Source organism: Apostichopus japonicus, chromosome 2 (assembly GCF_037975245.1).
Source record: "Apostichopus japonicus isolate 1M-3 chromosome 2, ASM3797524v1, whole genome shotgun sequence".
In the NCBI taxonomy this organism is placed as follows: domain Eukaryota; kingdom Metazoa; phylum Echinodermata; class Holothuroidea; order Aspidochirotida; family Stichopodidae; genus Apostichopus; species Apostichopus japonicus.
This window is the reverse complement of record NC_092562.1, coordinates 23,909,461-23,935,789: the sequence shown is the minus strand read 5'-3', so window position 1 is coordinate 23,935,789 and position 26,329 is coordinate 23,909,461. Positions and strand designations below refer to the sequence as shown.

Sequence of the window (26,329 nt, the reverse complement as noted above, 5' to 3'; positions counted from 1 at the left end):
GACAGAGTAATAGTTGGACAGTTTAATTTGGGATATTGGAGTAAAGAGTTCAAATTATTTGACATAGACTTTTATTTATATCACTCTTGGCTCCTACTACAGTCTCCAGGGTATTAAAGTGTTGAGGAAAGACTCAGGGTCATCATCAATCAAATGACTCACAAAATAACTTTAAAATGGGATAGAAATTAAAATAGGGGGAGTTCCTAGAACTTTTGACTACTTGCAACCTAAGAAATGAGTAGATATACGTAGGGTTTCTTACATAATTGGAGACTAATTTATATGCAAAATACTGCTTTCATGAATTAGCAATCATAATGATAGTGTCATTATCTACTTCACGGTAGTGAAACCCAAAATGTTGACTCTAAAAGGCAGTCAAGTTTTGTATTTTTTTTGGTCGTGTTTCATATTACGGAATGTACAAAATGGCTTTAATTGGGTACGACAAAGAAAATAAATATTTGCTATTCTAAGCTTGCTGAAAAACTTAAAATTGAAGATTTTTTTTTTAAATTTTAAGGTGAAACAAAAAAAAAATGGATATAACCAGTGGAAAGAGACTGGAATACTTCACACCTTGGGTTTAGATTGCTTTTGTAATTTTCTGTCCAGATTATAAAAGTAAATTGACAACAACCAAAGAAATTCACTAAAGATTCTGACCTGTGCATTAAAATAAATAATAATAAAAAATTAAAAAATAATAAATGAATGAATGAATGAATGAATGAATGAATGAATGAATGAATGAATGAATAAAAAATGAAAAAAAAAGAAGAAGCACAGAGCTGTTTCTTTTCTGAACGGTGCATTCTAGTTCAATAATGGTGGTTTCAGATTCAACCGTTAATCTACCAGGCTGCTAAAACACTCCCTCACTCTCCCACATGTGACTGACAGACACGCATCTGTAACGATCATAGAATGGATATTGAAGATGAAAATATTTAGAGCAATTTTACGATGTAACTCGGGAAATACCATATTTTGCCATTTTGATTCTTTTAGTTCCTCATTTACTGTTAATTCCTGGTTTGTTGACTTCCTCCATTAATTAGAGGAAATTAATAAGAGAAACTTCCTCTTTCAGACACTTCCAAATTGTTATCTTTTCATTTTTGTTTAATTTTTATTTCAGCTATCTTTGAGGTGTATGAGTCAACTGCCTCTTCCCATGTTCCTGCATATTCATGAATGGCTTTGGTGTTCAGCCGAGAGGTGTGACCTCTATACAATATTACCATTGGATGACTGGGATCTCAGCTTGAACCAGACGTTCAACAGACTTACAAATTCTAACAATTCTCAGGTGAGTTACTCGGCCAATTTAACATTGCAGGTGAAAAACTGTACTATGTGAACCACAGGCAATATGCTGGCACAAAGAGAGTCGTGCAACAACTTCAATTTTAGCTTTGCTATTAGAGAAAAATTTGGAAATGACGGAGAATAAGGGTGGGAGATTTAATTGAGTGGGCAATTTGGTGATATGAAGTAGTTGTTTTCTTAGTGGTGGCTTTGTATTATTCTCATGTATTGACCTCATGTGACCTCCTTGTACCTGTAATCATGTTGATGATATCATCTTAATGACAGTTAAGATAGTTTAAAAAAACATAGATTTTATTTTTTCATTTCTGTTTCAGCAGTAGTGCATAAGTTGTAAATGTTTGACATAGTCTGAATATCAAGGCCATGCAAGACCTTCTCACATGACTTTACAATGTGCAGAAACATGTGTGGGAGTGTGGGGGTGGGAGGGGGGAGTGTGGGGTGGGGAGGAGATGATGTCAACAGTCAACACTCCTCTCTCTCACCTTTCAAGTCTTGATGTAGAAACACAAGGTAGAGGGAGGTGATAATAGGGACCTAGAAGGGGATTAGTAGGGGTGCACTGCTACTTAAGTTGTTACCGTGTTCTTCATTCATGTCTAAGGGGAGAGTAGATGATTTGAATGGAGACAGATAAATATCATTATTTTGGTGAAATACTCAAAACAGTCAGCCTGCATTTAATTTACATCTGTCCAAATGAGATACTTTCCTGTATTTTGTTGCCTGTAAATTGCTAGAAAACCAAAAGTGTATTTTTTCCAAAAATGTCATTTTTTGTTGTTGTTTGTTTCACTTCTCAATTCCACATATGAACAGGTCAATTATTTTCTGACTTTCTTTGTTAGCTCGCTGTTCAAGTTGGTTGCCTTATCTTACAAAAACCAGAAGCTACATTACAGAGAGCTCTTCTTCACGTGACTCAGAACCAGGAAGCTGTGAAAACGTTATGTGAGGTAAACTAAGATTTAGCAGCCTCCAGGGTATTGAGCAATCAGGATTGAGTTTAAGCATCACCTGGTGTACTCTTTAATAATGGTCAAGACTTTAAGAAAAAAAAAAAGTATGTAACTGCCACACTCATAAAAATTGTCCTTATGTCGGGGCAGGACTGGGTGGATGTTACTATAGACCACTGGATATTAGTAATTAAAATAATTAAAATAACTTACGACGCTAACGCATACTAAGTGAACGGCGCTTATGTCTCTAACCGGTCACTCGACACAATGTGAGGAACGTCCAAAGGCTTGTAGCCTACACTTCATGTTCTGTGGCTACCCAATTTAATAATAATAATAAAGATTAGTATCATTATTATTACCCAATTTACATTTTTAGCTCCTTTGAGATTTGCTTGAACATTTCAGGTGGTAATAGCTCTCCTGCATGCAAAACCATTTTAACACAAAAATATGTATTTTAGTTGTTCAGGGCTTGAACCCACAACCTACCAGATACTTGGTTCCATGATACCTCTGGTGCAGATTGTAGTTGCCTTGCTTTTTCATATGAAATGATTTAAAAATATTAATATATGAGAAAGTCGCTCACTTCATTGGCCAATATACCTAGAGCTCTCGTACAAGCATTGAAATGATCGCCACCCCCTGCATTTCATATGTAACAATTTTAATATGTATATGTGAAAGTTGCTCACTTCATTGTCCATTATACCAAGAGCTCTCATACGAGCATTGAATTGATCGATACTTTTCCACCGTAGGTGGTTTGAATAAGAACAGCTGCATTGCTTGTTTTCTCAAAAATTATTAAATAAACATTTACTAGTACTTATTACCTGAATATTGGTTAAAAATAACATTGAGTGTCATATCCTGTATTTAATAGTCACAAACCGGTATACTGGAAGTAAACGTTATGGTAGAAATGCTGATATGTTTAACTGGCACTGGTCATTTTAAATAGAAAGGGCACCATCTTTGTCTTCCCCACAATCAGGTACACAGATTTCCCCTTGATTATCTTTAAAGTCATTTTTGATTCCTTGCCAGAGGCAAAAGGGAATCTATATGCTATGCTGATAGCATGTATGCGTGTGCCTGCATTTGTTTGGGAAAGCATTTTCCTCCATTGTTATTTCAATCTGGTGATTGCATGTATAAACCAGGTATAAGGAAAGGAATGACTAAACCTTCTGGCCTTCATTTTTTATTCTTTAAACATTCCACTGGTTTTGATTTTCCTCTGATATTCTTGCTATAGGTCGTACAGAGTCTGCCACTGCTCAAAGAGTCGCATCCGTCAAGAATTGGAAAAGGTCTGCTCTTTTCGGTCGTGTTCCAGTATCTGCAGACTGAGGCTTGGACAAAAACAGAAGAATTGAACATATTCAACTTTGTGGTGTGCTTGTGTCAGGTAGGATATGGATAGGTGATAGTGTTTCTTGCGGATGGGTGGAGACAGCAAAGATTGTGATCGGAAACGAGGTGATGGGGTAGTCGGGGGGGGGGGGGACAGAGGAGAGGTCAAGGAGAATGGGGTTTGCTATGTTCACTAGTGGAAGTGTGGTACTCGTGCAAATTTTTTTTTTCTCTCCAAAATGAATGTGAAAGATGATAATGTGAGGTTAGGTGGACACATTGCTATACTTCTTTGCCTCTTTCCCTTTATTCACTAATATGAACTCTATTTCACATTGATGTTTCACACGTCCTTCTGTTTATATTTGAACAGGGTTTCCTTTACGGTGTTTTTTTTCCCCCGCCCTGCTCAACTTTCATCAGATGATATGTATGACTTTCCCGGTTCACACTATCTATATTATTCCACAAACCTTAAGTAAAGTTACGACTATTATTTCCTTTACCGTGTTATTTATTTATATATTTATTTTTGGACATGTTTGGATTCCTGCCTTCCTTTCATCAGATGATAATGTATGATCTTGCGTGCTAGCTTGTTCTATATTATTCCACAAACCTAAAGTGAAGACACAACTATTATTTCCTTTCCTGTGTCTCTTTTGTTGTTAGATTCCTCTCAGTCTGGTTCAACATTCTACACCAATTTTTTTTAAATCAGGTTTTTGAAAGGTTCTTTTCATTCATGTGTAAAAAAGTTCATAACAAAATGTGAAAGACAACAAAAAGAACCTTGGATATATCACACCCCTGTTATGGTTTGCTGGAGACTACACAAGAGTTAGTTTTGTTCTATGTATGTATGACCACAGTCTTATAAGAGATTCCTCTAACTATCTGTCCAGTTGAGTGTAGGATAATCGTTTCCTTTCTAACATTGATAGTATTTCTTCTGCATTCTACTGACCAGTTTCAGTGAACGCTAGACGTCATCTGTCTTTCTCGTCTGTATGTTAAGGTGAGGGTGTGATGTTGTCCATATCAGTCTTAGCCTTTAGCTGTATGTCCATTGGTTGATAATGTCTGAATAAATGGTGGCATATCGCTTGATTCCCACAAAGCAAGTTTTACTCTTTTCGATCATAAATTTTTAGTGCTCCTTTTGTATCACAATAACAAGGCCTGCTTTGCTTCTTTTTTCCACCCGCCCCCCTTTTTTTCATGCCAATTCATAAGGTTTACTTATGATATCATTATGGTTTACTGAATGATAAATTAATTTTGTGATTCACCATCTGGACCAAGCGAAGAACATTCTGAATAAAACCAAAAAAATCATTCAAATTCCCGTAGAATGATTTCTGTCAATTTTGTGAGCTTTAAAACACTTTATATAAGAACATTAAACTGTCTAGCCAGTTCGGAAGATTCAGGTGTAACTAAATTATTAGCAAACTAAATGTTGCTTTCTTTTATTCAACAGGAATCTGTTTTCTTTGACTCTCCGATCATGCAGCCACCTGTCTTGTCATGTGATGAACTTCTCGTAGAGTTGATATTTCCGAGCCTTTCGTTTGGATGTAATGCCATAGAGGGCAGCAGAGTGGCATCCACGATGCCTTTGGAGAGGGCGCTAAAACTACTTAATAGACTTTTGCAATCAGCCGTAAAGTACATCTCACAGGAACTGTTGTTTTCCTCTGTGATGTGTCTGTGTGAAGTGTTGGAGAGTAACTCTAAGCAGTGGAGCTTAGTTAAGGAACTCTGTACCGAGTCCCTGCAACTGGTCTGTAAGGGTATAACCTACATAACTAATGATGGTAAGAAATAGCAAGTCTGACTTTGTAGTACAACATGGTATCTATATATTTAGATACATATCAATATGCATCTATAGACATATCATTATTTAATGAAAATCCCCGTTTACTCCAAAAGAAAATATTATTAGAGAAAACCAGAGAAATGAGATGTGACTCTTAATTGACAAATAAGGAGTAAAGGTTTTGAAATTATTTTGGAATTTTAGTCCCCCTGAGACTTTCGTCAGCAATACTTGGCAGTTGAATGAAAAGTACAAAATGTAACACAATGAAAGTATGATGCTAGATAAGTGTAAGTGGCAAGGATGGAATTAGAACCAAATAAACCATGACTATACAGGAAGTGGATTAAGGAGCAAAGAACAGATTACATATGTCTGTAGAACTGATAGTTGTTAAGGGGTCCCAAGTCTTTGTTGAGGCCGGTAATGTGAGACTTAATACGAAAGATCCAATAGATTTTTTTATGTCTAGTCAGTAGTGGATTTGAAGTTCGAGGCAATTAAATGCAATTTACAAGAGGCCTCACTGACCTGCATGCTATCTTAAGTGCCTCACACTGGATCTTTGTTTGTCTTTGAGGTCTTTGTACCAACGATCTCCAGCTAGTTTTACCGTATTGAAATTGTAGACATGTCAGCTTAGCTGTCATGGTGCCTAGCTTTCAAAGAGTTTACTACCTTCACCATTTTCTTCCTCTCATCACCTCTCAGCTGATGCAAATTTACAGGTCATGAGCAAGAATTTATACGAGTTTCATTGGTCAACAAAGCTAAAGGTATATGATCAACTAAAAAGTCTGGCTCCTGACTTTCAAAAAGTAAGTTTTTCTTTGCAAATTGATTTTTTTCTCTTCTCAGTTATTTGCCCAATTGTAATCTGAACGTGATTGGTTTCCCATACTGCTGCCCCACAGAAAATTTGAATACATCAAGAAACATTTTTGATCACAGAGGAGGTTGTGGACCAGTCTTCAGGAACATAAGCCATCAGCCAAAACATTTCTTATAAGTCATGCAGAATATGTTTAAAAATTCCCCTTATTGGTTTTCTGTTTGTGCATATAGCCTGGAAAAACAATTAATCAGTTTGGTATTTCTTTTCAAGGTATCTTGTCACAATTTTGTACCAAAAATTAGTTCCGCAGGATCACAACAGAACATGTGAATGAAATTATTATTTAAAGAGCTAGCTTACCTAGTCAACAATTTTTACCTCAATTTAATAAACATTGACTGTTGTTAGGTTTTTACTTGCCACCATAAAACAGTCTCTTTCTCTGTCAACCTTTTCTTTTATCTTAGTTTATTAATTGCTTTCTTTTCAGTACTCCCAGGATTGCCTGGACGCAGTACGTCTGCAGCTACGATCACTTCGAAATTTAGAAGGTGAGGGGGTACTCAATGTCATAACTATAATTGCAGTCTGTTGAAGATACAAACACACTTATTAGATGCTTATTTGTCCGGGCAGATCCAGGTTATAGAGAAGTAGAGGGCGTGTCTCTCAGGAAAACTTTAAATTTGGAATGTGAAAGGTCTATAACTAGGTCCACACACAAGGTTGTGCTAAACACTGCTTTAATATACAATCCCACCCCCACCCACACCCACCTTGGTCTGTGACTGGTCGCCTCTTTGTATTCAACTTATAACCAGAGTCACTGAAGCCAGTAGTCATTCTATGATGATACAATGTACCTATGTTCGTCTCTGGCGAAGAATATTTTATGCAGAGTTCGTTTATAATGCTCAGTATTTAAGGTTGGAGCATGTGAAAGGTTTTTCTAATACTTCATGGTTGGTTAAAAAAAATGGGACAACCTTCTACAGATTTTTGTTTATAATCAACAATTTCGACATTAATGCAATAAACTTAAGAACGATGGTGGATTAAGCCCCAATTTTTTCTCAAACGGCAAAGTATGCAATGTTCTGTACCCATGGCTAGAGAAATTTGAGTATTTTCTTAGAGTTGATGGTTGATTTAAAAATAATGGACGAATTTTCTTAATGATAATTTAATATACATTTCTATATCAACATTAATGTACTAGAGCAAGTAAGGATTGTTTCCCCTTTTTTAGCAGATAAGTCAACGAAAGAAGAGGAATTGGCCATCTGGGACACAATTTTGCAAGTAGGCAGTACTTCAGAAAAGGTAGCACAAGAGTGTTGTGAGGTAAGTATCGGTCTAACTAGATGGGTTTGAAAACATTCTGATGTAATATTTGATAATTTAGCCCAGATGTACTATTATAGCTGTTTAATTTTCTGTAATAGATAGTAGAAAAGCACTAGAGGGATTGGGGGGGGGGTAGAGGGGCAAGTCCTCAGGGGGTGTGTTGACTCTGCTTCTACCAGACCTCTCTGTAAAGGTTAAATAAAAAGAAATTTCAAGTGCTTTATGTTTAAGGTTATAGATAATTTTGTATCATATATAGGTCTCTCTTAACCTATGAGTCGTGACAATTTCTAGTCCTGTTTACTGTTGATCTATAACAGCAAATTTATTGGAACATAACTGGATACTTTATTATATCCTACCAGCTAACCTACTAATATTGCTGCCTAATTTCAAAGCCAGGTAAAGCAAAAGTTGGAAACAACTTCCTTTATACTTGTTGTCTATATGTTCACATTATTCATCAGCTCTTCAAATTTCCTCTGCTTATCCATAAAGCAAGTCAGTTGAAAGTTGTTTATTTATATTATAAGAAGAATTAGAATATATTATTCCTCATTCCTATATTTCCTTTGGACAACCAATTGACCCAAGGCTCCCCTCTCTTCTCCCGCCCCCCTGGATTTCTTGGAACACTGCATACTGTTGCAGATGATTTTTCATGCTAGTAGTCAAAGAGACCAAGTTATAATCTTGCATGTGAAGTACACACACCCCAGCTTTTCTAATAATCTATTTTGTTTTTTTCCCCCAGATTATCATGACCGAGGCTACATCAACTCCCAGTTGCTACCAACTAAACCACAGATCATTAACGGTAGCATTGGCATGCCATCTTGAACGGTGTACCATAGCAGAATGGAAGAGTACCCTGGTGACTCTTAGAGGTCTCCTTAGTTCATTCTCAATGATTCCATACTCTAGTCAGTTTTCTGGATACTTGCCTTTGAATATTCATGGTAAGAACCCTACAAATACTCAATAATTAACCTGTCTGCATTCTGTGTTTTTAATTGTCCCATGTAGTTTCTGTTACTTGTCATTCAGCCTCTGAAGATCCTGCTAGGATCGAAATGTCAGGCCCACTTACTTTTACACATTCTCTTACACTGGCTCTTTAGTGAATAAGCAGTTTGCTAACAGTTTTTGTTTTATTTTGACCCTTAAATATTGTGTATTATGACAATATGTAGGTCAATAAAAAAGGGTTACTTTTGGTGGATTAATAAACAGACCACCTTGTCTTTGGTAATTTTGTGACAAACACAACTCATTTCTTCATTTGATCCATACAACATGATATTAATACAAGTAAAGTGTTGTTTATATTTCTCTGTTTTCAGACATCTCAACAGAATTACAGTTATCACAGTTGCTGCTCTCTGTGATAGAAGTGAAAGCTTTACTGAAGACAGCTTGCTGGGACCACATCATCAAATGTTACTTACTAGCCATGCAGGTGAGTTCACTCATGTACCACATCATCAAATGTTACTTACTAGCCATGCAGGTGAGTTCATACATGTACCACATCATCAAATGTTACTTTACTAGCCATGCAGGTGAGTTCATACATGTACCACATCATCAAATGTTACTTACTAGCCATGCAGGTGAGTTCACTCATGTACCACATCATCAAATGTTACTTACTAGCCCTGCAGGTGAGTTCACTCATGTACCACATCATCAAATGTTACTTTACTAGCCATGCAGGTGAGTTCATACATGTACCACATCATCAAATGTTACTTACTAGCCATGCAGGTGAGTTCATACATGTACCACATCATCAAACGTTACTTACTAGCCATGCAGGTGAGTTTACTCATGTTCCACATCATCAAATGTTACTTACTAGCCATGCAGGTGAGTTCATACATGTACCACATCATCAAATGTTACTTTACTAGCCATGCAGGTGAGTTCATACATGTACCACATCATCAAATGTTACTTACTAGCCATGCAGGTGAGTTCACTCATGTACCACATCATCAAATGTTACTTACTAGCCCTGCAGGTGAGTTCACTCATGTACCACATCATCAAATGTTACTTTACTAGCCATGCAGGTGAGTTCATACATGTACCACATCATCAAATGTTACTTACTAGCCATGCAGGTGAGTTCATACATGTACCACATCATCAAATGTTCAACACTAGCCATGCAGGTGAGTTCACTTATGTTCCACATCATCAAATGTTACTTACTAGCCCTGCAGGTGAGTTCACTCATGGACCACATCATCAAATGTTACTTTACTAGCCCTGCAGGTGAGTTCACTCATGTACCACATCATCAAATGTTACTTACTAGCCATGCAGGTGAGTTCACTCATGTACCACATCATCAAATGTTACTTACTAGCCATGCAGGTGAGTTCATACATGTACCACATCATCAAATGTTACTTACTAGCCATGCAGGTGAGTTCACTCATGTACCACTCATCAAACGTTACTTACTAGCCATGCAGGTGAGTTCACTCATATACCACATCATCAAATGTTACTTACAAGCCCTGCAGGTGAGTTCACTCATGTACCACATCATCAAATGTTCAACACTAGCCATGCAGGTGAGTTCATACATGTACCACATCATCAAATGTTACTTATTAGCCATGCAGGTGAGTTCACTCATGTACCACATCATTAAATGTTACTTACTAGCCATGCAGGTGAGTTCATACAAGTACCACATCATCAAATGTTACTTACTAGCCATGCAGGTGAGTTCACTCATGTACCACATCATCAAATGTTACTTACTAGCCAAGCAGGTGAGTTCATACAAGTACCACATCATCAAATGTTACTTACTAGCCATGCAGGTGAGTTCATACATGTACCACATCATCAAATGTTACTTACTTGCTTGCTGTAATGATTGTTATAAATGTGAGGTACGTCCATTGGGTAGACAGCTCTCGACATGAAACCTATGAAATGTGTCTATTAATAAGCGAGAGTTATCATCCACATCACAGTTGTCATTGTCTTAACTTTAATGGATCAGAACACAACACTAGCCATGTAGGTGAGTTGATACATGTACCACATCATGAAATGCTACTAGCAATGCAGGTGAGTTCATACAACTACATATCAGTGATTAAGGCCTGTGTTACGTGGGCTTGGGAAGGGAGGGGGGAAGAGAAGGGTGCTAACCTGCATTCATGTTTCTACTAAGGAAGAAACTCCAGTCCTCATTCCTTTAAGGAATGTGTTAGTGTCGCCGTACACGTTTGACAATTGACCAGGCCCTAAGTTACACCCGGATGTTACATAAGATCATTCTTTCTCAATTCTTTCTAATGCTTAAGTCTAACTAATCACATTCTTGTTAAAATATATTTATGACTGACATATCAGTTCAGAGACCAAACAGAAGCAAACTTGTAAGATGTCTAGATGTGAGTCCGCCCCCTGGCCCCACCAGGGCTTCACCCATCAGGGGCCCTAAGGCAGGCCTCTGGACCCCACCCGATAAAGGCTTTGGGCCAAGGCGCTCATGGGCTCCTTCAGTTTTATCCATGTTCAGTCATTTTTGTCCCCCCCCCACTTTAAGATTCAGTTTGACGACCCCGAGGCTGGGGAAGTTAACGTTCTATTTAGTCCTATTGCCAATGTCCGTTTCTCAATTTTGATTTTAAAAAAAGGAGCAGAACAACTCTTTTCCTGTACCTAGCTGAGTCTCTTATTTGAGTTTATTTTTTGGCAGAGAGACTTAATAAGTTCCATCAGAACTTTATTTTGACTACCTGGAAATCTGAACACACTTCCCCTTTCTCTTTATTTCCCAGGATCTGTTACAGACCAAGAGAGCTGCTTGTTTAGACAATCACAGTCGACTCTTTCTGGCGGGTCAAGTATTCTGTCATGCGTGTACTGGATTTGGCCTTATTCCAAACAGGAACCAGGAGGGGCTCCTGGTCCTGGTGTATGAAATACTAGCTCGACTAGAGAACGAGGAGGAGAGGTCCAAAGTTAGAGAATGGAGGCTCATTCACTCCGACATGCTTAGGGCTGCCAGAGGTATCTCAGAGCTTCCTCAGGACAGAGATATTCTTGTGAAAAAGGCCCAAGACCTCCTTGGCTGATTAGATCAGGAACCAGATAATACGTTGGATATACAGTCTGTTCTGTGATGACATTCACCGTTAGGAAGATGAATAGTGAGATATAAGACATGATGAGGGTCAGTCTGTGAATAGGTGCTGGATAAATGATCCAAATGGTTGCCTGTGGTCCTTGAAAAAACAAGAGACGCTTTTGGCTTCGTGGTTGAAACCGAACCTTTTGCAAGCAAGAGGAACTTGTCATGTTCTGCCCTTCAACCTAGGCAACACTTTTGATGCCTAAGACCCAGCAGCCGATCGGTTCCAAGCCGGGCTAATGACAAGGGATTCCAATCCTGTACAAGAGGTTGGCCGGCTGGTTCCAGAAACTTGTTGCTATATTCATTATCGTATGAAATTTGGATCACCGTTTGATGGCTAGGAGGAAGAAAATGAGAAAAACAGCAAGACGATTGATTAGGTGTAGGGCCTTGATTACGATGTGAGATTAGTTCCTTAGCTTCAATGCATGGGAGATGAAAGACCTATTTCCATGGTTGTCATTCTTAGTTTACAAAGAATTCTTTGGGAGAACAAGGTTTATAATGGCCACCAGTTGTTGGTCTCAGCCATAGTCACCAAGCTGGGAGGTCGCAAAGCAAACAGAAATGTATTAAAATCATTACTTTACAATAGATACCATTGTAACTAAAATCATCACAGTTTTGGCAATCTGATCGGATAATTTACATTAATTTAGCCCTCCAGAATATAACTGCATTACTTTAAAAAAGCAAACAGATTTATGTTCTTCAAATGACCATGCCTATGTGAGATTTAATGCATTGTGCTATGGCAAGTTTCTACCATTCAATATGGTTGTTGTCCAGTGGATTGCATAGAACTATTTTGTACAGGAAAGTGGGGGGGGGGAGGGGAAGGGACAGATGGAATAGGGGAAGAATTGGAAGTGAATGGAAAGGAGAATGTTTATAAAATTGTAAGAAGGTCACACACTTAATAACAAAGGGCAGCTACAATTTATCTTGTATAAAATCCTTGACTTTAATTGCTACATAAATATGTACTCCACAAGATATGTTTACAAAGTCAGCTTTGCATAAGAATAAATATTTCTGTTATGATTCCACATTCAAAGAAACATCTTGTTTTCTTGAGAAAAGAGAAAAAAAATACAAAACTGTTACAACAACGAAAAAAGGAGGATATTTTTTAATAAGCAGATTTCATAAAGTGTTTGTTTTTAATTTATTCCAATAGCTAATATTGCATGCAAACTAAATATTTACTGTTCTCCCTCTTGCTATGAAATCTGTGGGACAGTGATTTTGCTACAAAACTAAGAAGAGATAGATTTTGTCGGTCAGCTCTTGGTTCTTGGTCAGCTCTCGGTTGGTAGAGTCTGGATACCAAAAATGTATCCAAAATGATCTCACTATCAACCCCAATCATATAATATCTGAACTGGGACTGCGTGATCATTGGTCAATCGAATGTCCAATCACCAATCTCCGTACAGCTATCATCCTACACTTTCAAATTCCCTACTATCCCTTTCTTGATAATCATCTGACTAGGTTGCATAATTGTTTATTCATAAACTTTAGTCGTACATAAAGTCTTTTGAGACTTTTGAATATTTTTTACTTTACAATGATGAATTACAGTACAAGTTTTAAACATATACTTCTTCACGCGATGGCAACATAGCATGCCAAAAATATTACCACATAATATAAACAATTTTAAGATGGTTTTTCATTAATAACAAATTTGCTTGAATTAATTTAAATAAAAACATAACGCCAAAGTGACATATAACAGACATCACATAACAGATTTGAGGGGGGGGGGGGGGGGAGTGGTGCTGTACCTATAGAGTGCCTGCAACCAGTTGGACAAAGTTTTGATATGCTTTACTTTCATTATCATGCTTCAAAGCAGTTGTACTGACAGTATGAGCAGTATGAATATTCATTTTCTATCAGATTCAGTTTAGAACTGTTCATACTGTCAGTACGAGTACAGTGAAGCAGGATATGAGAGGACAGTGTAGAGTGGTATTAGCACTGAAAAATTGTCTGCACATTGGGGATGGCAAAAATAAATTCAAATTGTCTTTGAATAGTTATAAAATGTGTAATGGGCTTTAAATTTATGGACATAGAGATGGCATATTGAATTAATATAATCTTTAATTACCAAAAAAATCTCCACATATTCCCAACTTTAATGTAGTAGCAGAAATAGGGTAAAAACTATGAATCTTTGTTTCACAATAACTGGCATTATGGATAAACTGCTGTATGTCATGTTCTGAATATAAGCAACAACACGATACAAAGTATATTAGGGCAATGTAGTGGTCAAGTATGTAAGAATTAGAATAAAATGTTCGACTTTTCGACGTTTGGCTACATTATCTCTGATTTATTCAATAAAACATTCAGTACACCTAGTAAAACACCAAATGTATCTCCTGTTCACAGCCGGCTTACGTCTTTACCCAGAAACTGGTCCAAGGAATTAATTTGATTAGATACGGAGGAAAGCATGTCAAATTATCTGCTATATGTTATTATCTGTATAGCATATTCGAAGGATCCACAGGTCAATTAAAATAATTAGTTGATAATAATGGCTCCTAATTCATATATAAAATGGAACAAAGTGGTCAAATTACAAACTGAATATTTACCTCTTACTTGGTGAATACTATAGTCCATATCCAAAAATGAAAAAAAAAAAAAATGCCCAAGTCTGATCGTTTCCAAAGTGTTGACCTCAGTACGCAATAATGCTACCCGAGTTAATGGCCATAGCATGGTGAGATAAAAGGGTATGGAAGCCACTAACAGCCCTCTATTGAGACTTAAACACATCAACCAGGACCAATCATGTGACTGTTGGTCATGCCATATTACAGTTCCTGAAATGTGGAACATACTTTACTGACATTACCAAATTACCACTGACATTAATTACCACTGACATTACCTAACAGCACCTAAATGTTTTTAATACAAAACTTTTAAGACTTATCTGTTCTTAAGAGCATTTTCTTGACTCTAAGCACCACTTGAATTTGGCTGTAAATAATTTTTTGATTGATTGATTGATTGTCAAATTGGACCTTAACGTGTTACTTAAGTCAGAAATATGCATAACCCAATCAAGGGGGATTCTCTCTGCTCAGCTGGAAGGACCAATCGGATCACTTCATGCCTCCATGGAGAGTTCTGCTTCAACAATAAAATTACTAGAAATAAACCCAACAGAAAATGTAGATTAAATGAACCTCACAAGAGTATTTGACAATACTTCACCCTGTGTCGCCCTTCATTACCTAATCTGCCGTTAGCACCAAAACTTTGCACCAGATTGTGACTAATCTACCCCAAAAAATTAACCACTACACATCGGCCTGCCACTGTGTCAAGCAATTTAACGCAACATATATATTTTTCAATTAACTACTCTAGAACATCCCTACATTATTTACCTATTCAGACTCGGTCATATGAACAGCTCTGAGGGTCAACCTACCATCATCTTTTAATACTAATATTGGCACTTCCCAGGCCTTGTAAGTTGCAGCATCTTAACATTCTTTATCTTTGAGAATCTCATCAACGATTGCTGACCACACTGTTTTTGGTGGATGGTTCAGCTGCTGTATCACTGTTACACGCCATTGCTAGGAGTGTAAGATACAATACTAAAAAGCTCAACCCTACAGACCATTGACTTCAGGTGTGTACTGTGTATTGTGTAGTTAGGGCAACATCATCTGTAACCAGTGTCCAGCAAAGCATTTCACATTAGTCCGCTACACTGTTCATGCATATTAAATCTTAGGAGCTCTCTACGATTATTGTTATTCTAACAAAACTCGTGGAAACCAAAACAAACGCAGTCATCGCATCCTCGATCGTGGATATATGTGATGAGCGGTTACATTAAACCTGGTGTACTTTTTAAACGCCATTCCTAGAATAGTTGACTAGAATCTTGAGGTAAAACACTACTGACTAATGAAATCAGAAGAAATAATATGAACATTAAAACTAACTGAAATAGCTCATTCTGTCCAGGCGTTCACAATATTATTATTGGACTACTTTCATTTCGGAAGTGAATATCTGATTTATTATCCACTTTGTGAAAGCAAACTGTCAAAATTGATAGCGCGATTTGGTGACTTTGTAAGAATATACGAATTGGAACCGAACATTATAGATTGTTGAAAATAGGTTATTACAAAGTTTCCTGCGTGGGAGCAAATTTTGAGAAAAGTTAGATAGGCCAAAAGTTTATTCATAAAAAAACGGTTTGTAAATGTACATCTCAGACTTCTCGTAATGTCTGGTATCGATAAACTTTGATAAACTTAAATTTTAATGTTTCGTCTCGTACTTGGCCGACATCCAGCAGACTGACAAATACCTATGAATGTGACCTTGATACATTCATAAATGATGGTCTGATCAATAACTGATCGATCAATAAAGCCTGTTTGAACACAAAATAAAGTGAGTTGCACAGTTCAAGCTGGCTTCGTCCTATCTATATATATGCAAAGACGTTTAATTTATCTCTCTACCCTTCCTATACTGTACAAATTGAGAGAAATATCACAGAACAGAACTTCTAGTGTGATCCCGATCACCAAACAAAAACAAAATAAGAAAGAGAGAGAAAACAAAAGACAAGGGGGGAAAAAATATTACAATAGAAGAATCTCAGGTTTGATTAGTTGTTGCGAGTACAAAATAGAGCGTTAGAACCGTAGCATGTTGTAGAATATATGTACATCAGTTGTCTTAGAAATATTAAAATATGCATAGGAGGCTTCATATAGCATATCGTTTATGAAATAACGGTAATAACGGTAATAAGAATCATTCCTTCCCTTCTTATTTTCATATCAAATTTTACTACCCGAAACGGTTGTTTGTCATCAGTTTCCATGAATTGTTGGAAGTGGTACATGCCCTACCCCAACAAGAGTGGAGATGTCATAAGAACATATTTATCTTTGGAAAGAGACTTCAAAGACCAGGCTGCAAAACTGACTGAACAGAGGAATGGTGTAAGAAAGGGGAGGTTGGGGATGGATTGGGGAGGGGGGGTGGGGTTGGAAGTGTCCCCTGTGCCACCTCTGATGAACTCCCTGTCAGTTGCCCCCTGCATGCATTCTAACCCAACGGTGCATTCATTACCTGGTTCGATATAGTTTTTAAGGCAAAATTGCTTGAAAATATACATTATGTAAAAGTTCTAAGAAAAAGGGAATAGATATGATAATTTCATTATCATTTACTATTTTGATGAGGATGCTGATGTGATGCGGGGGCATGGTATGGATGAAGCAACACCGTTTCCAGTTTTTCGTTATGCTGGGCTAAAGAGTTCTGCTGGTAGGCTATCACCAGTTCGGTTAAAGTCGAGTACAGATTGTAGGGCTCAGCAAAACCGAATCCAGTCACCGTGCTGTTAATTTTACAATGGCTGACGTCACTGTCCTCGTTTGCCCTGCGGAGACAGAAGGACAGAGAAAGACATTGGAATAAAATTTGATTGAAGTCTTTTTATCTGTTGTTTTTATTTCATTTAATTGCAAAAAAAAGGATACACCCATGGGATAATTAGTTGCTAAAATCTCATCACATATCAGAAAGGATATATTTTCCTATAAAGTAAATCAAAGCCTTCAATTTCTTTAATGGCTTTTTTCATGTCCACATCTGTCTTCTTATTTCTATTCAGTGCAATAAAAACATAATTCAAATCGTAAAAATGCAAATTTTAAGCACAAATGATGACCAGTTTCCAATCCTTAATTATGCCGTGAAATATCTTCACTCCTCTTCTCAAAGCTGTCTTCGACCCTTTGTTTCTCCACACCATTCTGTCTTTGTCCTTCTCCAGTTTATTCCCTACCCCCTTCCCTTAATCCTCTCGTTGTCCCTCCACTGTTGATCTCCTACCTATCCTCTTCCCCTGTTGGTTTCTTTCTTTCTTCTCTCCATCCCCTGTCCACTAATCCCTTTACATCCATCTCTTTGTGTTCACCATTCTCATTAACCTGTCTGTATTCTGTACATGTTTTTGTCCCTTCTTTACTGTTACTTGTCATTTAGCCTTTGAAGAAGATCCTGCTAGGATCGAAATGTCAGGCCAACCTACTTTTACACATTCTCTTACACAGGCTCTCTAGTGGATAAGCAGTTTGCTAACAGTTTTAGTTTATTTTGAAATATCTTAAGAAACGTACACATGTAACCTTTGGGGTCGCTCAGTCACTGGCTCCAATGAGTTGAATGCAGGTTTTACACGACGCGGGGAGTTTCTGAAATTTGGAGAAAGGGCATTAGAAAGACCGCATAAGGCTTCTCTATAGCTATAGTTGGCTGCATAGCTATAGCTATAGTATATATATCTATATATATATATATATATATATAGATATATATAAAGCTGTAGTATATATATAGTATATATAGCTATAGTATATATAGTATATATATAGCTATAGTATATATAGTATATATATAGCTGTAGTATATATATATATATATATATATACTATATATATATAGCTATACAGCTATACAGCTCTATAGCTTTAGTTGGCTGTAACAATTGCAGAGGCCATCTTTGAGCATGATATTTGTAATCTAATGTTATAGGTATCTACATATTAGTTTATAGAAAGTATCAACCATCATCATCGTACATCTTTCATCTTCTTGAGACGATAAATTCCAAGCTTGCATTTTATTCTTGGCATCTTGGCTAAGATCGTCGTGTGTAGTATTCTGTTCCTTTCAGATCAGATACACCGACCATTGCGCAGTAGATTGCAGACTGACCTTACGCTGAGATCATTTGCAGTAGTATATACAGATCTACATACACCCTTTCAGAGGGTATCATGATTTATATACCTCACTTGAGATAACACACTGTCATAATCGCACAGTCACAGTCTTAATGCAAGGGCACCGACTGAGGGTTTAGCGTGGATCAGACTGCTTTGGATTTCGTGCCCAGGCTACATCTTGACTGAATTTTCTTAAAAAGCACATTTTTTATTTGTGGCTAATTTTGCAAATGCTGCAAGAAAGCTAGAAGGTGGATGTCAAAAGGAAAAAGTCAGCTGCATGGAATTGGGTACCCCCCTCCTAGAGGGACTCCAGAAGAGAGAGAGAGGGAGAAGGCAGAGATTTACATGCAGGGGTTACTTACACCACAGAGCAGGCAAAACCACCTGCTTTGCTGCTCCGTATCAAAAACGTTCCCTTCTTTCTTCCTTTCAGCATCTTTTCTGCATCTTCGCGGGAGACATCTACGAACCACAGATCCTGGTTGCTATGTGGGAGGGGCTCGGGTCGCAACCTATCCACTCGTCTGTGGAGAGAAGACCCAGGTTAGAAGTTACGACTGATGTACTGCCACCATATTAGTTTTCACCCAGATACCCCAAACCGTTCAAAAAAGCTGAGATAGCAAACGCTGCTGGATTTTATTATTATTATTATTATGAAGAAGAAATGGATGCCTGACACTTACATTTCTCCTCGCTTGAGGTCGTCGTATAACCGATCTTGCTTCACACCTTTGCCGACCAGCATTCTGTAGAGGAAGAAGAGAAGATTGATCAAACTGTCAGAATTCTCTTTGAACTAAAATTGACACAACTAGAAATTTAAATTTTGCAAGTGATAAGCTAATGGATCATCACTAGCAAATTGAATCAAAGTTAGTGTTACTTCACAATGATTTTTATCATCAGAGGTATGATATAACAACCACCTAATGCATAAGTACATGCATTTCATTGATGCCCCCAATAAGAGTCACCTAATCCTGTAGTGTACTCAATAAGAGTCACCTAATCCAGTAGTGTACTCAATGAGAGTCACATAATCCAGTAGTGTACTCAATAAGAGTCACCTAATCCAGTAGTGTACTCAATAAGAGTCACCTAATCCAGAAGTGTACCCAATAAGAGTCACCTAATCCAGTAGTGTGCTCAATAAGAGTCACCTAATCCCGTAGTGTACTCAATAAGAGTCACCTAATCCAGTAGTGTACTCAATAAGAGTCACCTAATCCAGTAGTGTACTCAATAAGAGTCACATAATCCAGTAGTGTACTCAATAAGAGTCACCTAATCGAATAGTGTGCTCAATAAGAGTCACCTAATCCAGTAATGTGCCCAATAAGAGTCACATAATCCAGTAATGTACTCAATAAGAGTCACCTAATCCAGTAATGTACCCAATAAGAGTCACCTTGTCCAGTAGTGTACTCAATAAGAGTCACCTAATCCAGTAGTGTGCTCAATAAGAGTCACCTAATCCCGTAGTGTACTCAATAAGAGTCAACTAATCCAGTAGTACTTGTACTTAATAAGAGTCACCTAATCCAGTAGTGTACTCAATAAGAGTCACCTTGTCCAGTAGTGTACTCAATAAGAGTCACCTAATCCAGTAGTTTACTCAATAAGAGTCACCTAATCCAGTAGTGTACTCAATAAGAGTCACCTAATCCAGTAGTGTACTCAATAAGAGTCACCTAATCCAGTAGTGTACTCAATAAGAGTCACATAATCCAGTAGTGTACTCAATAAGAGTCACATAATCCAGTAGTGTACTCAATAAGAGTCACCTAATCCAGTAATGTACCCAATAAGAGTCACCTAATCCAGTAATGTACTCAATAAGAGTCAACTAATCCAGTAGTGTACCCAATAAGAGTCACCTAATCCAGTAGTGTACTCAATAAGAGTCACCTAATCCAGTAGTGTGCTCAATAAGAGTCACCTAATCCCGTAGTGTACTCAATAAGAGTCAACTAATCCAGTAGTGTACTCAATAAGAGTCACCTAATCCCGTAGTGTACTCAATAAGAGTCAACTAATCCAGTAGTGTACTCAATAAGAGTCACCTAATCCAGAAGTGTACCCAATAAGAGTCACCTAATCCAGTAGTGTGCTCAATAAGAGTCACCTAATCCCGTAGTGTACTCAATAAGAGTCACCTAATCCAGTAGTGTACTCAATAAGAATCACCTAATCCAGTAGTGTACTCAATAAGAGTCACCTAATCCAGTAGTGTACTCAATAAGAGTCACCTAATCCAGTAATGTACTCAATAAGAGTCACCTAATCCCGTAGTGTACTCAATCAGAGTCACCTAATCCCGTAGTGTACTCAATAATAGTCACCTAATCCAATAGTGTACACAATAAGAGTCACATAATCCAGTAGTGTACTCAATAAGAGTCACCTAATCCAGTAGTGTACTCAATAAGAGTCACCTAATCCAATAGTGTACTCAATAAGAGTCAGCTAATCCAGTAATGTACTCAATAAGAGTCACCTAATCCAGTAGTGTGCTCAATAAGAGTCACCTAATCCAGTAGTGTACTCAATAAAGTTAAAGTTGAAGTTGAAGGTTTACAGTCTTGTATGAGGCTAATGCCTCCTCACACGACTTTACAACTTAACCCCTGGTCATTGGTAACTTGTCACACCCACACACCAAAGTGTGCACAATTCAATCAATCTCTCCTGGGGCACCACAGTGCACCACAACCACGTGTCCCCCGGGGGACTTCCCATAGGGTGCAGCCACAAACCGGCGCACGCAACTATATTTACAAGTTACCTCGCAGGTCCCCATTTATACACCTGGGTGAAGAGAGGCAATGGAGATAAAGCGCCTTGCCCAAGGACACAACGCAATGATCTGGCCAGGGCTCGAACCTGTAATCCTTAGATCACAAGTCCACTGCCTTAACCACTTGACCACAACGCCCTCCCAATAAGAGTCACCTAATCCAGTAGTGTACTCAATAAGAGTCACCTAATCCAGTAATGTACTCAATAAGAGTCAACTAATCCAGTAGTGTACCCAATAAGAGTCACCTAATCCAGTAGTGTACCCAATAAGAGTCACATAATCCAGTAGTGTACCCAATAAGAGTCATCTAATCCAGTAGTGTACTCAATAAGAGTCACCTAATCCCGTAGTGTACTCAATAAGAGTCACCTAATCCAGTAGTGTACCCAATAAGAGTCAACTAATCCAGTAATGTACTCAATAAGAGTCAAGTAATCCAGTATTACCCAATAAGAGTCACCTAATCCAGTAGTGTACTCAATAAGAGTCACCTAATCCAGTAGTGTACTCAATAAGAGTCACCTAATCCAGTAGTGTACTCAATAAGAGTCACCTAATCCAGTAGTGTACTCAATAAGAGTCACCTAATCCAGTAGTGTACTCAATAAGAGTCACCTAATCCAGTAGTGTACTCAATAAGAGTCACCTAATCCAGTAGTGTACTCAATAAGAGTCACCTAATCCCGTAATGTACTCAATAAGAGTCACCTAATCCAGTAGTGTACTCAATAAGAGTCAACTAATCCAGTAGTGTACCCAATAAGAGTCACCTAATCCAGTAGTGTACCCAATAAGAGTCATCTAATCCAGTAGTGTACTCAATAAGAGTCACCTAATCCAGTAGTGTACTCAATAAGAGTCACCTAATCCAGTAGTGTACTCAATAAGAGTCACCTAATCCAGTAATGTACTCAATAATAGTCACCTAATCCAGTAGTGTACTCAATATAAGAGTCACCTTATCCAGTAGTGTACTCAATAAGAGTCACCTAATCCAGTAGTGTACTCAATAAGAGTCACCTAATCCAGTAGTGTACTCAATAAGAGTCACCTAATCCAGTAGTGTACTCAATAAGAGTCACCTAATCCAGTAGTGTACTCAATAAGAGTCACCTAATCCCGTAATGTACTCAATAAGAGTCACCTAATCCAGTAGTGTACTCAATAAGAGTCAACTAATCCAGTAGTGTACCCAATAAGAGTCACCTAATCCAGTAGTGTACCCAATAAGAGTCATCTAATCCAGTAGTGTACTCAATAAGAGTCACATAATCCAGTAGTGTACTCAATAAGAGTCACCTAATCCAGTAGTGTACTCAATAAGAGTCACATAATCCAGTAGTGTACTCAATAAGAGTCACCTAGTTCAGTAGTGTACTCAATAAGAGTCACCTAATCCAGTAATGTACTCAATAAGAGTCACCTTATCCAGTAGTGTACTCAATAAGAATCACCTAATCCAGTAGTGTACTCAATAAGAGTCACCTAATCCAGTAGTGTACCCAATAAGAGTCACCTAATCCAGTAGTGTACTCAATAAGAGTCAGCTAATCCAGTAGTGTACTCAATAAGAGTCACCTAATCCAGTAGTGTACTCAATAAGAGTCACCTAATCCAGTAGTGTACTCAATAAGAGTCACCTAATCCAGTAGTGTACTCAATAAGAGTCACCTAATCCAGTAGTGTACTCAATATAAGAGTCATCTAATCCAGTAGTGTACTCATTAAGAGTCACCTAATCCAGTAGTGTACTCAATATGAGTCACCTAATCCAGTAGTGTACTCAATAAGAGTCACCTAATCCAGTAGTGTACTCAATAAGAGTCACCTAATCCAGTAGTGTACTCAATATAAGAGTCATCTAATCCAGTAGTGTACTCATTAAGATTCACCTAATCCAGTAGTGTACTCATTAAGAGTCACCTAATCCAGTAGTGTACTCATTAAGAGTCACCTAATCCAGTAGTGTACCCAATAAGAGTCACCAATGCGGTTGTTTACTCAATAAGAGTCACCTTATCCACATTTCTCCAAACCCCATTTTCCCTACTGCATTTGTCCTTCTTTGATGCCATCAATATCTGTCTGTCTAGTGGATTCAATTTTATCTGATGTCCCCCACAAGAGTCATGTCATGGCGTCACGTTTATCAATTAGATGGTACCCCAGTAAGAGGCAGGGAATGGATAACCACACTTACTGAATGACTTCATCTCGACCCTTCTTCAGTTCCATTATCTGTGGTTTGATGCTGTTCATTGCTCTGTCCCTTTCTCGATTCCTGCCAACTTCTTCCTGAATTTCTTCCTCTAGGCTTAGTTGACTCTCCTGGATCTCTAACAGACGATTCTTCAACAGTTGGAAGTTTTGTAGTAGTCTACGATGAAGATGAAGGGGTTGTTGCAAAGGCGGTATAAACCAGGGAGTAAAGAAGTATTGCAAAGCCACTCATTAACAGCCCTCTTTTATTCTTAGCCTTGGAAAATTTGAATTTGGACAACAAAAGGAAAGGACAAAATTTCACCTCCCACCACACATGGACAAACTCTCAACCCACTGACACCACTTATAAGCCCTGACATCCCCCAAATGGAACCAGATCTTTTTCTCGGCCTTTCTGTGTTAGGTCCTATTGAGACACCTGCGTCATTTCAGGTAAAAATGACCAATGGGTTGATTAGCTTTTACTTTGAGGATTAGTCAGTAGCTACTACTGTTAACTAGCTTCTGTGGGCATTAGCAAGCTAAATGCACCTTTGGGAAGGGTGGGGAGGTGGGTAGGTGGGAGAAGAGGGAGAGAGAGAAGGGAAGGAGGGGGGTAACGTAGACTACCTTCCTACTCTGTACGGTGCATACAGCTACATTCAAACATGACAGAAGTTTTTCACTTACGGCTGTGATTCTTGTGTTGGACAATTGTTATGATGCCTCATATGGAGTTCAATTTGCTCTTCAAAAACTTTGACCGTCTCTGCAAAAGCTACCAGGGCCTGCCTCTTAACTTTGATTTCCTATGATTGGAATAGAAAAAACAATTTTGTAATATGTGGTAACCGCATCCTAATAACATGTGTGATCCCAGCGATAAACTTTAACATTTGGTATGTTTTTTTTTATGAATGTTTCTGGCAACATACCGTAGCAAGGTAATCGAAAATGTCTTTATCACGTACTACAAATCATTACCTTTGATAAACAAAGTGCATATTCATGAAGCCTTGACTTAAGAGGATATCTACCGCTAAAACAAAGAAACTCAAATTGTTGCACATGTCAAAGGTCAAATAAACCAAAAATATTAGGAAAAATACATAAAGATTAATTACACCTTCAAGACAAAGATTAAATATCTTAATTTTGGAACAAGATATTGTGATGGCATTTTCCACCAAGCTATGTGGCATAGATTAGCTCTTCCTTATCAAAAAACATGTTGTCTAACCGGGGTACTTCTTGTAAGTACCGAGTAATGTATATCCACATCAGAGGCTTACCCTGATTGAGGACCGCCTCAACAGACTTTGAGAGGTGACTTTCTTTGCACGTATGCAGTTTATTTATCATCCATATCACTTTTTTAATCCTTTGATGTTAAAGAGCATGAAATAGCCTCCCCCCCCACAAGAGCTTCAAATAATGCTTCCGTCTGGCATATGAATCACAGAAATAAGAGCCTGGTCCCCACCCCCCCCCGGAAAAGTTCAAATGATGCTACCGTCTGTCATATAAATCACTGAAACTATGAGCCTTGTCTCCACCTCTCTCCCCCCTCCCAGTCAGCAAATGTTTACCCATTACACAAACTGGATTAATTTCCCTATATCTCATTTCTGGCTAAAGTCTTACTGGGTAACTATGATATGACAGTTCAAAAACATTTGTATACGCTCTGGGGCAAAGTTGGAAAGTGTTTAAAAATCAGTGTGTAAGTAGTCAATGGAGCAATTAATTGTGATAGAAAATACAAACAAAATGTTATCTGAGGAATATACTTCAAATTGAGAGAACTACAGTTTACAACAATACCCTGCAAATTTTGCTCTACGTTCATATGAACTCATTAATGTACTTTGACATACAGAGAACATTCATGGTACATAGAGATGAAAAACCAATCCCTTATTTTATTTAAGGCAATGTACCACACATGCCAAGAGAAAGGTTAAAGTGTCCATTTGCTAACCTATGCTGGACATTAATTTTAGAAGGAAGCACTATATTCTGCCTGCCACCTTCTAGCAAACAAGCAGCTACAAGGGAACTCCCACCACCAAGGTAACAGCTAGTTAAGCTCAGTTGGAAAAGGTACAAGATCTTGTATATCCTGAGATGACTGGTTCAAGTTTTGTTTCCAGTCAATAAGTTTCTTCAATAATACTCTAATAAATGTTTCTTAATTGTCACTGTAAAATTTGTTTACAGTTTTCCTGTCAGTATTGCCACTGTTTAAATAATTGTTGAAACAAATTTGGTTCTCATCAAATTGCCGGTGACTTCAGTAATTAATTAACAAAACGGTCTCTCACCTGCAGTGATTTATTGTGGTCTTCGTAGAGTTTGTCATAATCTGCGTTTTTCTCCAGATATTTGCTATTTTTGTCTTGCAATGTTTTTATCAGGCTTTCTATATCATCGGGTACATCCATCTGTAAAAATGAAAGAAAATGTTAGAATCACGGACAGAAGTATGTCTCGTTCGTTTCAGTCACAGTAACTGCGATATTCTCTACAAACCCCTTTCATTATTACGTGGTATATCATATAATAATCATAATAATAAAAACAACAATGATAATTATAATATGATATAACAACCACTTTATGCCTGTATATCATATAGCCATAATGCCCCCTTTTAAGGTAAATCTGTGATGATGAAC

At 37.8% G+C, this 26,329-nt stretch overlaps 2 protein-coding genes across 6 annotated transcripts in view; one reads left to right on the top strand and one right to left on the bottom strand.

Moving 5' to 3' along the window:
- LOC139982963 (uncharacterized) overlaps nucleotides 1-15,810 on the top strand; it is a 31,274-nt gene extending 15,464 nt beyond the window's left edge. For 2 of the 3 annotated variants that reach the window (XM_071996211.1, XM_071996221.1), the window contains exons 5-14: nucleotides 1,145-1,315; nucleotides 2,187-2,294; nucleotides 3,565-3,717; nucleotides 5,146-5,482; nucleotides 6,199-6,305; nucleotides 6,813-6,873; nucleotides 7,572-7,666; nucleotides 8,424-8,628; nucleotides 9,013-9,128; nucleotides 11,482-15,810. In XM_071996211.1, coding sequence (XP_071852312.1) covers nucleotides 1,145-1,315; nucleotides 2,187-2,294; nucleotides 3,565-3,717; nucleotides 5,146-5,482; nucleotides 6,199-6,305; nucleotides 6,813-6,873; nucleotides 7,572-7,666; nucleotides 8,424-8,628; nucleotides 9,013-9,128; nucleotides 11,482-11,778 — 1,650 coding nt within the window. In that variant the 3' untranslated portion in view covers nucleotides 11,779-15,810. The remainder of the gene's footprint in view (nucleotides 1-1,144; nucleotides 1,316-2,186; nucleotides 2,295-3,564; nucleotides 3,718-5,145; nucleotides 5,483-6,198; nucleotides 6,306-6,812; nucleotides 6,874-7,571; nucleotides 7,667-8,423; nucleotides 8,629-9,012; nucleotides 9,129-11,481) is intronic. The other variant, XM_071996227.1, reaches the window with a different exon arrangement.
- LOC139982879 (phosphatidylinositol 3-kinase regulatory subunit alpha-like) overlaps nucleotides 12,777-26,329 on the bottom strand; it is a 37,383-nt gene continuing 23,830 nt past the window's right edge. The window contains exons 16-22 of one of the 3 annotated variants that reach the window (XM_071996034.1): nucleotides 25,976-26,095; nucleotides 24,342-24,460; nucleotides 23,650-23,826; nucleotides 19,333-19,395; nucleotides 19,009-19,170; nucleotides 18,035-18,109; nucleotides 12,777-17,292 (exon numbers count right to left, since the gene is read on the bottom strand). In XM_071996034.1, coding sequence (XP_071852135.1) covers nucleotides 17,073-17,292; nucleotides 18,035-18,109; nucleotides 19,009-19,170; nucleotides 19,333-19,395; nucleotides 23,650-23,826; nucleotides 24,342-24,460; nucleotides 25,976-26,095 — 936 coding nt within the window. In that variant the 3' untranslated portion in view covers nucleotides 12,777-17,072. The remainder of the gene's footprint in view (nucleotides 17,293-18,034; nucleotides 18,110-19,008; nucleotides 19,171-19,332; nucleotides 19,396-23,649; nucleotides 23,827-24,341; nucleotides 24,461-25,975; nucleotides 26,096-26,329) is intronic. The other 2 variants (XM_071996044.1, XM_071996047.1) reach the window with 2 other exon arrangements.